At 54.2% G+C, this 13,824-nt stretch overlaps 4 protein-coding genes and 1 non-coding gene across 5 annotated transcripts; 3 read left to right on the forward strand and 2 right to left on the reverse strand.

Annotated features, from left to right (window-relative positions):
- Positions 1 to 3,551: 3,551 nt before the first annotated feature.
- DICSQDRAFT_71847 (uncharacterized protein) lies at positions 3,552 to 4,160 on the forward strand (the record flags this gene model as incomplete). Its single annotated transcript, XM_007370929.1, has 2 exons — positions 3,552 to 3,692; positions 3,753 to 4,160. Coding segments are annotated over 2 exons (549 nt in total), but the record flags the coding sequence as incomplete, so codon positions are not given.
- A 1,960-nt stretch (positions 4,161 to 6,120) lies between these two features.
- DICSQDRAFT_26225 (uncharacterized protein) lies at positions 6,121 to 6,478 on the forward strand (the record flags this gene model as incomplete). The annotated part of the gene is made up of 2 exons (XM_007370930.1): positions 6,121 to 6,279; positions 6,416 to 6,478. Coding segments are annotated over 2 exons (222 nt in total), but the record flags the coding sequence as incomplete, so codon positions are not given.
- A 4,247-nt stretch (positions 6,479 to 10,725) lies between these two features.
- Positions 10,726 to 11,575, reverse strand: DICSQDRAFT_175060 (uncharacterized protein; the record flags this gene model as incomplete). Its single annotated transcript, XM_007370931.1, has 6 exons — positions 10,726 to 10,773; positions 10,861 to 10,926; positions 10,982 to 11,047; positions 11,123 to 11,173; positions 11,244 to 11,513; positions 11,564 to 11,575. The coding sequence occupies 6 exons, from the start codon at positions 11,573 to 11,575 to the stop codon at positions 10,726 to 10,728; spliced, it is 513 nt and encodes a 170-aa protein (XP_007370993.1).
- Positions 11,576 to 11,702: 127 nt separating this feature from the next.
- DICSQDRAFT_t208 lies at positions 11,703 to 11,805 on the forward strand. The gene has a single exon. It is a non-coding gene; the product is annotated as a tRNA-Ile (tRNA).
- Positions 11,806 to 12,376: 571 nt separating this feature from the next.
- Positions 12,377 to 13,252, reverse strand: DICSQDRAFT_175061 (short chain dehydrogenase/ reductase; the record flags this gene model as incomplete). The annotated part of the gene is made up of 4 exons (XM_007370932.1): positions 12,377 to 12,391; positions 12,448 to 12,785; positions 12,850 to 13,014; positions 13,081 to 13,252. 4 exons carry the CDS (start codon positions 13,250 to 13,252, stop codon positions 12,377 to 12,379), a joined length of 690 nt encoding a protein of 229 aa, XP_007370994.1.
- Positions 13,253 to 13,824: the final 572 nt, after the last annotated feature.

Below are 13,824 nucleotides of genomic sequence, written 5' to 3' on the forward strand. Positions count from 1 at the left end.
TACGCGTCATCGAGGAGCAAAATTGGGTGCGGATCGTGTAAGGAACGTCACCACACCCGGCAGACACTCACACTGGCTGCGCTCCAGCACATCAGGCATCTGGTCGGTTTTGCTGTCGTCCACAGCGAAAACACCATCTGACAGACTGCAACACTGCTGAGTTGCCCCGCACTCACCCGCTCTACCTGCATTGGCACTTCGGCCCCGCAAGTTGAACCTGACCTGCCGCTGCACTGGCATGGCCGCCGCTCATGACTGCAGTGGCGGACGCGTCAATGAGGAGGCGGAGAGGGTGGGGGCAGAGAGGAAGATGGAGGAGGACGAGGAGCGCGCTCGGGAGAGGGAGAAGGAGATCGTGGAGATGCCAGTAAGAGGCGGCTGTGGTACAGCGGAGCGCTTTGCGTGGTATCGATGTATCCGCACTTTCTCTAATGACGATTGAGTGGTATGAATTGATAGCACAAGATTTATACCTACTTATCGTTGCCGGGATCCACATGCACAGATGTTCCATGGCCGGAGTCCGTCGGACGAGATGGGAGTTGGCCAGAATGAGTAGGCGCTTGCGGTTCCCGGAAAGGGTAGGCCAGTTTCGGGCGCCGTGGCCATGCAATACCATTTTTTGCATAATTTGCTGATGCGTACTGTGGCTGCATATGGTGCAATTCTTCACTTACCACCCTCCAGGGACCACGAAGTAGGGGCCCCGGAGGCATTCATTCTCTTCAGACTTATGCGGCTCGATCGGGGCTTGGAGAACTTCCTTGCGCCATATGCGTTCTAATACATATGAAGGTTTCAGCATCGTGACGTCTGTCGCTCGGCGTTATATAGATGGTGCGCTTCCCGCCTGCTACCCCATGCCCCGACGGCACCATGCTGATACGGTGCTCCAGATCACCGGGGCTCTCTGGCTATCCGCAGGGAAAACCAGTAACTAGTGTCGAACGCGCTCCCTGCGTACGGTTAGTGACATCGCCGAGCATCAAACACTAAAGGCTCGTGCACTGCCACGTCGCCGATTGTTCTGCTACTATGCCTCCGGCGTACTTAGATGATGGCGATGCATTGCCGTTACGGAGCGTTGTCGGTCGAAAATAGTGCTGAGGCCATACTCCTCCAAGGGCATCTCTCGACAAAACCGATTCAATTGAGACTCGGTGAAGATCGCAAGTACGAGGGTTTGCCCACCGTTCAACGGTCTGTGGGTATAGCTAAGTTTCTGTCGTAACGTGACCCATCTCCAACGCGGAGGTGCGGTCACAGGGGGATTAGCTAGCGCTCTACTGGAGGCACGTATGCTGCTTTGATGATTCCTCTATGAGCGATCCATCATAGACACGACCTCGACGAACGACTTCCACTACTTTCAATCCCTTGATCGCAGCGCTCTCTTTACGGTTTAAGATGATGTATGCAGCTGCCGGGCATAACTGTATGGATACAGCCCAAGAATCCGTATTTCACTCTTCACAGAACTTGTCCACTAGCCCACTTGTTTCGATCCAGCATATGCAAACCATCGACGGGATAGCCCTCATCTCAAAGGAATACTCCATCACAGGTAAGTTGACCAAACTTTCCATCGCACAATTCCTCGTGTTACGCGAGCAACAAGGTGTTTAGGTCATCAACCCCCTTATGCCGACGACCATCTACCTGAACGGGTTGCTTTCGGAAAGAAGAGCGTAAGGCTTGCCATGCCTAGCGGGAGCACGCGCACGAAGCCGGACGGTCTCAGCCTGGGGGGTAGGCTGGAGCTGGAATTGGGACTCAAACTTATAGGGGCACAAGGCAGTCAGCGCGGCGTTGCGCTCGGGCAGTGTCTCCCTTAACCTTCTTGTCGCTTGTGCGGCGGAAGCCCTGCATGGCCACTGCGACCCATATCGTGTTAAGCAGGCATGCGGATATCGTCCTGGAGGTAGCGTGTGTGGGCTCCCCACGTCAAGCTCAATATTTGTATCGAACATCGATCATTGCTGACTCGCACTCAGGTCGAGATCCAACCCGACCGGATAATGAAGGCACCCGGACAGGTGACGTCCTCGTTTTCCTCCTACCTCCGTACTCTGGCATGGCGGCCATTCACACACGCTGTAACCTCGACAGACGGTACTTTCAGTTACGCTTCCACCTCGCGCAACGCGCGAGCCCACAGCACACCAGGGAGCGCGAAATCGTCCGGCTTTCATCACCGCCTCTGTGAAAGAGCTCTGCGTCTATAATAGCCAATTCCATGTCTCCGGTGCGTATGAGCAAAGCCAAGTCGTCATAAGCACGCACACGGCATACTGCGGTCGGGTTCTGTAGCGCGGACGAGGCGAGCGCAGATGCGTTGCCGCATGAGGAGGAGAGCATGCTTCAACGTCTGGGAACGGCACTCTAGGTTGGTGCGGACTGGTAGCTCAGTGTGGTACATGCTTGACCCATCCGTGAGCAGGCCAACCACCACATGCTCGCTGCGCGTTCATTCAGTGCCAGGGACAGAGCGGGCGAGTTTGTATCCACTTCTTGTTCAGCAACGTGAAAAACCTTCTACTTATGCTTCTGTCTGACACCGCCAGGAAGACTCCCTCCATCATCCCCAGGAAGTCGTGCTTTGACTCGTTATTTTTTCAGGGAAGATACACCGTTTGAGGCAAGGGCTTCCCCGGATCCGAACTGATCGAACACTGACATATACCTACGACACGGAGCCCCGCAGATCAACTCAGTCTCATGTACGGAGATTGAATGGCTTTTCACCGCAATATAGTAGCACTGGCACTGAAGGCTAGGCATACGTATTTCGGCTCAATCATTCACTCAATATGGTATCATTAATGCCGTAGGTTCCCGTAATATCGTAGGGACCGTACAGCGTTCTGACATAGTAGTATGGTAGGCTTAGCTTGCGTGATTAGCATGCTCGCTTCATTCAAGGTACTCCCGACAACGTTTCCTGAGAATATGATATTGCACGCTTGTCAAAACGGGTCAGTGTCCAACGCCATACCGACTATATAAGCCCAAGGCCCCACTAATATGACCTCCCAGCTTCTCTAGTGATCCCTCTGTCTACTCTCTTGCAAGATCCGCTGGTGTTCATTGTCATAGGTCACGCCATATCGGAGCGATCGCCACCACAGGCAGGGGACTTGATTTTGCGGCTATACCTCTGCCGAGACGCATTGCACGGCTGGTACCCCATAAACCACAATTGCGAGATCCAGGCCAATACACCGCAAGACATTCACATTGGGGTATTGTGAGCATTTCAGCCCTATTATCAGCCCTATTATCGACAAACAGTTTCACTCATCAGCTCATAGCAGAAGCTGAGGGGATGGAGAACGCGATGATTGCATTGGCGCAAATGCCAGCGGCTGAACACAGAGAAGTTCTCGAACAGGCAGTGAGTATATCTGAATGAGTATCACACCCTCCAGCTCACGTGTCGCAAGGATGCGCCCGAAGACCCGGATACGCCCCTCACCAAGTCGGTCAGTGTTTGACATCCTTCTGCGGACTCTTGATAATCGTTCTGAATGAATCAAAAGAAAGCATACCAGATGCTCCAAGAGCAGATAGACCTCGTGTCCACCGAAGATACGAGAATACAGGCATGGCGCGACGCGGCCAACGTAGTCAAAGTTTACAATGACGAGCTTGTCGATCAATGGAACAAGGAGATTGATGGGCTGCTGACATTTGTGAGTGATGGTTTCCATGTATGAAGGGCCATGAGCGAGGACTTAGCGAGACCCAATCAGGCTGGACTATTTTCGGCGGTCCTCACCGCGTTCAACGTCTTGGCGTACCCACTGCTCCTGCCCCTACCAACCGACCAGACCACGGCCATTCTTTTGCAGATCTCCGCACAGCTTTCGAGTTTCTCCGTAAACCCATCTTTCGTGAACTCCACACGGCCTGCTTTCGACTCGCTGCCACCTCCACCGCCTTTCCAAGCCCCTCGGTATGCTGTGTGGCTAAACTCACTTTGGTTTATCAGCATCGTCTTGAGTCTTGCTTCCGCGACGATCGGTATCATCGTGAAACAATGGCTAAAGGAGCATGGCTCTGGACTATATGCCATTGCTGAGGAGATCATCCGGCGGAGGCAAGATCGGTTGAATAACCTGAACTTGTGGCATGTCACGGCAATTGTAGCGGTGCTTCCCGTTCTCCTCCTGGCGGCGTTGATCTTTTTTCTCGTCGGCATGGTCGTGTTCCTATACAACACCAATATCACCGTTGCAACTGTGGTGGTCGTACCCACTGCAGCACTGTTTGCTTTTCTGGCCGGCACTACTCTTCTTCCCATCTTGTTCAGCAGCTGCTGCTATCACTCGCCGCAAGCCCGGGCTGCGAGCTACGTCTGGAAATGGACCCGACCCATCGTCCTACCAATACCGCTATGGTCCCTCGTTATCTCCTTGGGACTCGTCTTCGTGGGACCCATTTTCGCCTACATGACACTATCCCCCCAACGAAAGGCAGCCATCAAAGCCTGCTTTCGCGCCCTCCGTGACCGCTACGCGTCGTTCCGTTCGGCCCTTACCCAGATGGCTGAACGACTCGCACAATGGTGGTCCCGTTGGATGGCTCCGACAATGAGCCTTCGGAAGTGGGAGTGGAGAGGCGAGGAGTCAGTCAGGACCACTGAAAACCCGGCCACCTTCGATGGAGACATGCTCTCGGAGGCGTACACCATCACCCTCAATAGTTGGGACCTCGAGCGAACAAAGCCGTTTATGTACGATTTGACACGTGCCCCGGAGGTCGCTGCGAGGTACATGCTGAAGATCGAGAAGACGTTGAAAGAACGATGGGATCTCACATCTCTCCCAGACGACATCAGACACCGATACACCGATCTTGTCGCGTACATCGCAAAGGTAGCTGTGCTGAGATCACCAGATTCGGTCCTCATGCAGGCCCATAGCGATCTGCTTGGTTCGTCCGTCTTGCGACTCCGGAACGTGGGGCAGATACTACATGAAGAGTTTACCTCGAACATCAGTAAGTCCACATCAAACCACGCGCCTTCGATTGACACTGAAGTTCATACAGTAGCTAGAGTGGCGGTAGAGAACACCGAAAAGGCTAGGGCGGAGTACGACAAAGGCGAGCTTCCGAGTCTATCGGCTTTGGGATGGTACATGCGCACAATCGCGACTTGTATCAGCTGTGTCGCGCTCATGAGCGACTGTGCATATTCGACCCTCCAAAAGGAGCAGAGAGTGGATATCCGCGGCGCCATACGAAAGTTCCAGGAGTTCCTCAATTCCGACGAGCCGGCTCGTTGGAAAACCTCTTGGAAGGACCCTTCTAAAGCCAAGTCCGCAGGAGCGTCTTATCGTCTACTAGAAGAGGCTGTGACCTGGTGCAAGACGAAGTCCGGGGAGGAATGGGGGTCCGAGGCCAATTTGAAGCCCCAGGACAGACCGGTCTCCGTGGAGGTGTATAGAGATCTGGTCCCAGTCAATTTTGCCGCCGACCTGAGAAAGCTATCCCGTACTTTCTGGGTCGTACCTGCACGGACTGATCCTGTCTTAGCTTCGCTGTTGTAGACCTATCTCGCATGACGTGTCGACTATGTGAGTTGGACCATTCAGCTACGCTCGATAGGGGTTCTAAAAAGGGTTTGCTTAGTTGTATGACATCGTTATATGACATGTTACGCTGCTTCCTGGTTTCGACGTATGTTATACAGGTTGATGTTGGGCTCGGACTCTCTCTAGTATTTATGTGCGTGGTCTGTCGAGATATGAGAACCGACTGTGATAGCTCATCGTCAAATAGACCCGACGTAGCAAGGTCTAAACTGATATGAGTGAATCTTGGGCGTTGGAAGAGGTAAGAGTTTGCCAACACTGAAGATGACGCGGGCGTCGTTTCAAGGGACCGCCGGTCCGGAATCTCCAGCTCTATGGCACACCACAACCGCCCGTGCGTACTCTCACCTTCCTCCCCTCCCCCATGGCATCCTTCAAGCGAGCCCGCTCTCCTCAGAACACCGACCTGTCCCCATCGCCCTCGCCGACCAACTCGCCGACGCCCAAACTCGCCCGGGCGAGCGCGACACCGCCACTAGCCGGGCAGCCATCGACATCGACATCGGCCGCGAGCCACAGCGGCATCCTCTGCACGCTACCCCCGACATGCAACCCCCCGAACCGGCCGACGGCGCTCGCTGGGACACACGAACTCGAGTCGCACTATGCGATGTACCACGCGCATGTGTGCGAGCAGAAGGGGTGCGGGTGCGTGTTCCCCGATGCGTGGCTGCTGGAGTTGGTGAGTGGCATATTCTCTTTGTTCTGAGTCTGGTCTCCTTCCACGCGCCGTGCGCGATGTGATAGAGGGAGCCGTTCTGCTCGTGAGGATCTGCTGGGAGCCCTTTGAGCTGACCGTTGGTCGTGTGCTACCGCAGCACCAAACAGAGTGCCATGACCCGCTTGCTGCGGTACGCCAGGAACGCGGGGAGAAGATCGTGCGTGGTTCGTCTCTTTTTCAACGTTCTGATCGAAACTGAAAAGGGTTCTTTGTAGTTTGCGTGCCATCTGGCGACGTGCACGCGCAAGTTCTCGACACCCAAAACACGCAGACTGCACCTCATACAAGCACACGGCTATCCCAAGGAGTACTTCTTCGCCGTCACGAACAAGGGTGTCGGTGGTCTTCTCAAGAAGTGGGGCGAGGGCGCGAGCTTGCTACGCAAACAATGGAAGCCTCGCGAGGACGGCGCTATAGAAGAAGGGGAGGACGAGGGCGAGGAAGATGCGGACGCGGACGCGACGGAGGCAGAGTCGGAAGCGCATGCAGAAGCTGCAGGAGACGACGATGGCGACGAAGACGAGATCCTACTAGAGAAAATACAGATCGTACGGCCCGCGGGGCTCGCGACGGCAGCGCCTGAAACGCAAACGACAGGCAGCCCGAAGAAGGCGCGCAGAGCGAAGGGCAAGGACAAAGACAAGAGGTCTGATGCAGAAGCGGCGGCGAAGCCCGCAGCGGGGGACGTCGACGGCCTCGCGAGCTCGCTCGACGCCCTGTCTCTCGTCCCGACCTCGATCCAGTTCGGGCGCGGGGCAAAGCGCGGTGCGCTCCAAGGCGGTCGCGGGCGCGGGCATGCACGCAGGGGAAGCGTAGGAAGGGGGCACGACATAAGCGATACCCAATTGGACGCGGACGTGGCTCACGATGACGCTGCCATGGACGTCGACCATACCCAGGCTGCCCCTTCGCATTCACGGGGGCAGTATCTCCCGAGGGGTGGGGCGAGGGGCGTCATCACGATTTCGAGGGGAGACGCAGTGCGCGGGATGGGGAGGGGTCGGGGGCGTGGACCCCCTCGGGGAGTCGTGCTAGGCGCGGGTAGTGGAAGGGGAATGGGCCCCGGGCGCGGTGTGAGTAAGGGATGAAGTAGTGCCGACGCTCTCTGACGCACGGATGGCGCACGGATGTACGAGTACGGTGCTGAATCTACCAGGCAATGTATGACAGTGCGGCCCAGATGCTCCCTCGCGCTTGGCTCGTTGCGGAACGGTCATGTAGACTGACGCGCAGAATCGGACGTGCGTTATCCCTTCGCCATCATGAACGCGCTGCATCCTCGTGGTGCTACCGTGCTATAGGTGCGTATCGTCAAGTCTCTTCGGAAGACAAGTCGGCGCGGCCACAATGCTCAGGGACCAGACTGATTGAAGCGCAGTCGCCTTACGAACGCGATGCCGGCCAATGGGTGCGGTCACCCTATCAAGATTTGGCCATCGCGCTTGGGCCGAGGTGAATGCGAAGATGGCGCAATGGCTACACGGCAACGAACAACAGAAGTCTAGAGCAGTGAAGCGCAGGAGTACAATGATAAAGGAGAGGAGGACAGGGAGAATCAATCGGCAGCGTCCGTACGTCTCAGTTTGAACATGTTGGGGAGGCAACATGTCCAAAATCTATGGTAGTAGTTCCTCCGCTTCTTGAGGGGTCGATCCAGAGGCGCCCTGATCAACGCCTGCATTCCCACTCTCACCACGTTCGTCTGCTTCGTCGTCCTGACGGAGAAAGTCCTCTGGTGGAAGATAAGCCCCTAGTGAGCCGATGACCCGCTCAAATATGATAGAGCTGTCGTGGGACGTGGTCAAAACTCGCGAAGAGCCTCCGTTGACAGCTCGCAGATTGGCCTTCTGAAGACGTATAAGAAAGCGAGAGACGAGGATGCCGGATATCCTAGATAGGTGTTCCCAATAGGAACGCGCCAGTTGTGGTTAGTCAACATTTAACACCGTGTACGATGACTGTGTACATACGGGGTCACGAAGTTACTGATGTTACTAGTCTGTCCTAAGGATGGCACATCGAACTAAAGAGAGTCAATGTTGGAGCATACTTTAGGTGACTTCAGACGTACTGAGAGCAATGTGAACGTCATGTGCAGCACGTTGAGAGCAGCAAGAATTCTAGGCCGGCATGGGACTAAGCACTGCCAGCATTGCGATTGATTCTGACTTACAAAAAGTAGATGGTTCCTATGTTCTGAAGTGATTAGCACTATCGAGAGAAAATACTCGCCTCGATTGATTTGCACTCACCATCCACAAGAAGAACGTTGGTTATGGTGCCCTTCAATTGACCCAAACGACGAACGTCATAGCGGCTGGACAAGGTGAGCCACGTTGCGCCAATGGCAAGACAATCGGCAGCAATGACGCTTGTACGGGTGACCACTGTCACTGTAGTTTTGTGTGAGATGAGTGCGAGACATGACGAGAACGGAGGTCCTACGTCTAGACGATGAACTAGTGTCAATGGATTGTTCAGTAATGCGGTGGTAAGGGGTCACGTTTTTGCTGCACTTAGGGTCGTATCGCTGGCTGGAAGACATCCGACATATGGCTCGTTCACACCCGTCAGTCCAAACGTGAACTGAGTCTGTGATCATGCGCTGTTGTAAGAATTGGCCAGCTGGTGATGTTCGGTGTCACAGAGCTTACAAGGTTTGTTCCGAAAGGTACTGCGGAGAGGAGCAAGGTAATAGCCGATAAGATTATGCTCTTGCGGAGCGCATACACACGTATACCCGTGAACACTGGAGAAGTCGTATTATATAAGACGTCTGATGGAACAAGCAGAGGGCACAATGCTCACTTGCCAGGATCAGGAAGGTGCAGAATTCAACAGCTGTGTTGCCTTTGGCAGTGGCGACACAACTAGATAGGTCACTGCAAGTCAGCTCGAAGCGCACCTACCAGAGAGGATGCAACGCCGTAGAACATTACCTCTGGCAGAGCGATGACGTGAGTCACGGTCAGACAGTGGAAGGCTTGGAGTCCCGAACGGGCTGCTACGCACCTGGGCGGACATTCCCAAGTATGCCGCCATGCTCCAGACCAAGTCGAGCAGTGTCACGTATTTATTCAGCCAGAACAGAATGGCGGCAACGGTGACCTTTCTTCCCCAGAAACACCGAAGCTCATCGCCGGTAGTGATGATTGAATCATAACAGAAAAGGACTGTGACGTCATGATGAATAAGTCAGCTACATGACCTTGTGAGGCGACCCCGAGGTGGACAGCTATTTAGCGAGGCATACCTGCTCCCGCTAAAGAGGTGTAGCCGTGATTTAGACTATATGGGAGGAAGCATACTATCAGATCACTTGTCACACTTCAGTTGAGAATGGGAGGTGAATCACTTGCTAATATAACCGTTCACAATCTGGGAAGTCTGTGATGGTAAGGACATAACGACTGGTAAGCTAGTGGTCACCAGGACAGCGACAGGAGGAAGCTATTGGAGCACAGAGGCGAGCTGAGGCAGTATATTTGTATAGCCCGCTACAAGGTTTGAATCATTGTGAAAATATGCCCAAACATTGATATGAGAACGCTTCACTCACAGGTCTTCAGTGAAGTAGATTGTGATCTTTGATCATAACTGATCTCGGAGTACCCACTACTTCTTACGACGTGCTTCATTTCTCACGCAATGCCGCACAATCACGCACTGGCCTCGGGTACACGACATGGTAGACCTTCTGCTCGGCTACAGTGACATGTAGAATTCAATTGACCGAGCAAGCATACATCTGAACTTTAACTCACTACCACATGCAGAGCTATCATCCTCCGGACTGACGCCATATGTCCTATTCGCACACATGAACTCATTAGGGACCGCGATTGACGCAGCGGCTTTATCTAGAGCTAGATATAAGGAGTGTAAGGATTGAAGACAAGTGAAGCGATACAGCTACGTAACTGACGATGCGACACAGCAATGGTCAGTCGCGCCTCTGCAACGTTATCGCTCCCATCGTATCATCGGCTCCAGTCCGATACAGGTGATAGAAAAAATAGCACATGATAAACAAACTCAAAACACTAAAGTTCCGATTCCATCGCCGCCTGAGACCTTGGGCACTGCCTGTAGTCACATATCCGGTGCAGCAGTGGCGACGTTGAGTGCTGACATGATGCAAGACCTTCGTCCCAAGAGCCTGGAGCACATCAGAAAGACACGGGATATGAAGGGGTGGACGAGACGGCGGGAGCCTGCGCGGATGACGCCTTCTCAAGCTCTGAGAGAGCGCCGACTCGGATGCCGCGTATCCTTGATTGTCCTCAAATGTCCAACTAGATGGCCTCGAAGTGGCTGTAAGCATGGAATAGTGAGTAGTGATACAGATAGCAGGTACAAAGCGGTGAGGATGAAGTCCGAGAATGGCATCAGACAACGGGGCAGCATTTAGTCGATAACGCCAAGGTGGTCTTCCTTGATTGTGCCGATGGCGAACTGTCAAACAGGTCGAGGTGCGAGCCAACGTCCTTGCATTAGTGCGCTCGTCCCATCGCAAGGACGTAACAGTGTAGGGATACGCACAATCTCCGTAGCGTCGACGCGCGTACCGACAATTTTTAGACGCACCCTAGTGTTCTTCTCTATAACCTGGAAACGCATTGAAGGGCCAAGAAAGGACTCGAGAAATAAGACGCGGACTAACCTGGTCTTCTGACGCGAATGATGGTGGGTTTGAGTTGGGGTCGAACTTCAACTCAGGGTGGATGAGCTACGAGGGACGTCGTGGCGCAAGATCAACATCGACGCGAGCGAAGTAGAGCACGCCACAGCAGCGAGGACTCACTTGGTGGGACACGAAGACGGTCAAGGGTCCGACATCCGCGAAAAAGCCCATCTAACCACCGCAACCAACCGCTAGTACCCGGCCACAAGCATATCGCAGCATGAGCACGAACAAAGCGCACCTTGTTCACGTTGTTTACCACTCCATCTACCACTTGCCCCTTGAACGGCTTGAACACGATGGCGCGGTAGCGCGTTACGAATTCAGCTTGTCCGCTCCCTGGCATGACCATGCCCTTCCCGATGTCCAAAATGGATACGACAGCTATGATGTATCCAAATTCGCCGGAACACGTTCCTTCGACGTCCGAGTAAAGTTTCGACTCGAGGAACTGCAGCATCCGCGGGCCGAAGTACGAGGGATGGAGGTGAATCGTGTGTGAAAGTTCTTTCTGTTGCACATCTTAGGTGTAGTGCTGGAAAAACTCGATAGAGTCCTTACGATGAAGAACATTTTCGACTCTGCCGTCAAGGGATACTGAGGGTGATAGGAGCAGAAAGGGAAGTCGAGTCCGGTGAGGGCTTTCTCCCAGGGCGTTACCAAGCCTATTATATATTAATATTAGAAATAGTATGAACATGGCCGGCTAGCTCAGTTGGTTAGAGCGTGGTGCTAATACGGGTTTGAACATGTGTTCTGACGGTGTGACGCCAAGGTCGTCGGTTCGACCCCGGCGCTGGCCATGGTTTTTGCGCAGCATTTTCCTCATTTTCCTAAACTTTAGCTGCCATTCAGTGAGTCCCCACAGGTCTCCTATGATTGTAGTAGTTCATGCAAGGATCTGCGAATACATTACCATGATGTGCATTGGCCAATGCCGCGGTCCCAAACAGAGGAGACAGGCCTGGACCGGGCATACATTCCCAGGCCGTTTCTCTGTGCTCGGTTTGGGTCCGGGGCATTGGTCAATGCCAGTCATGTACACACGTGCATGTACAGTAACACGCCTTGTCCAGATATTGCCCGTCGTCGTGAACAACCGCCGTATGTCCATGGGTGACTCAGGTTGGCCAATATGGTGGAGACAACGTATGCGGAGGTTTACTCGAGAAATATATGACGGTTATAGTGAGGCTTAACTGAACTTGGGCAGTTGTCATATTGACTCCTGTGAGCTTACATCATGCTCGTAACGCATCATGCTGCAAACGTTTCACGATCGCGCTCTCTTACCATGAGTGTTGAGCTCAAGCAAGTGCCTGGTGGCGTGATTTCTCTGCTAAATATTACAAGCGTAGGTGACTGATGGTGGAATTAGACCGCAAAGCCCTGTAAGTGAAATGTCAGCTATTGTTCGAACACAGAAGGCTCCCCACGATGCTTACTCCGTTCACCCTGATCGTCTGGCCGTTTATCCAACTCGCCTCGTCGCTGACGAGGAATTGCACGAGGTTGCTGACCTCCTCCGCCTGGCCGAGCCGCTTTTGCGGATGGATGCTCTCGAAGAACGCGATCTGCTGCTCCGTCTTCCCATGGCGGAAGAGGTCGGTATCGATCGGTCCAGGGGCTACTGTGTTGACGTTGATGCCGCGCGCCCCGAGGTCCTTCGCAAGCACGCGGTTGATTTGCTCGACGGCGCCTTTGGTAGCGGCGTACAGGAGGTAGTTTGGAGGAATGGTGGATGCGTGTGTGAGGGACGTGGAGAAAAGGACAACCTTGGAGCCTGACAGGGACAAACAGATTCCGTTAACTCTTTAAGACCCCCTTGACTAAAAGTGCGAACATACCAGGCTTCAAATGCGGCGCGGCTGCCTGGGTGAGGAACAGAGGACCCTTCACGTTCGTGTCGAAATGCTTGGCGTACTCCTGCTCGGTGACGTCCTTCAAAAGTGCGTACTCGAGGTATCCCGCGTTCAAGACCAGGCTGTCGATGCGCCCGAACTGTCCGAGTGCTGCGTCGACCAGTTTCTGGTTTCCGGCGAGGGAGCCGACGTCCGCCTAGACGGTGATCGCTTTACCCGCGCCCTTTGCGTTGATCTCGTCCGCGATGCTCTGCGCGACGGCGGCGCTCGCGACATAGTTGATAACAACGTTCGCGCCCTGGGATGCAAGGCGCTTCACGATCGCAGCGCCGATACCGCGCGAGGAGCCAGTAACAATCGAGACGCGGCCTGTGAGAGGGAGAGACATGGAGTCAGGTATAATGTGGAGGAAGGGGATGTATGTAGTAGCTGAGGGGCTTACTGGCTTCCGAAGCGATGACCCGCCTTATATAGTGCGGTTATTGCGGAGGACGATGTGGGAGGTGTGTGTGTGCATTAATAGAGAGGTTCAAAAACACGGTTTGCCCGTCTATTCGTGGGGCGGTGGCGCGACTGGATCTGGTCACGCCGTTCATCACTTCGGGAGTCGTCTCGCTCGAGGGCCGATCTGAGCGCCCGTCACGTTTGCGGAGCTGACGGTGGGGCCTCGATTTGTGGCGTTTGTGAACCTCTCTACATATTACACCATTGACTGTGCCACGTGACGGGAGGCGATTTCGGACATCGAGCACCCTCAGATGCTTACGCAGGCGATGTCAGGATGAACGACAGATGTGCGGGGTGTCTGTGGGGCTCGCTGGGTCCAAGTTAATAAGGGGCAGTCATATCTATGGCGTTCCGGTGGACGATTCGTGTCGAATCGCCGGTGCGAGTCTGGAGGAGCACCGCCCACCCGAATCGCGATTCTCTGCTCTCGATTCCCTCAGCCCGACCTTGGAT

Source organism: Dichomitus squalens, assembly GCF_000275845.1.
Source record: "Dichomitus squalens LYAD-421 SS1 unplaced genomic scaffold DICSQscaffold_81, whole genome shotgun sequence".
NCBI classification, from domain to species: domain Eukaryota; kingdom Fungi; phylum Basidiomycota; class Agaricomycetes; order Polyporales; family Polyporaceae; genus Dichomitus; species Dichomitus squalens.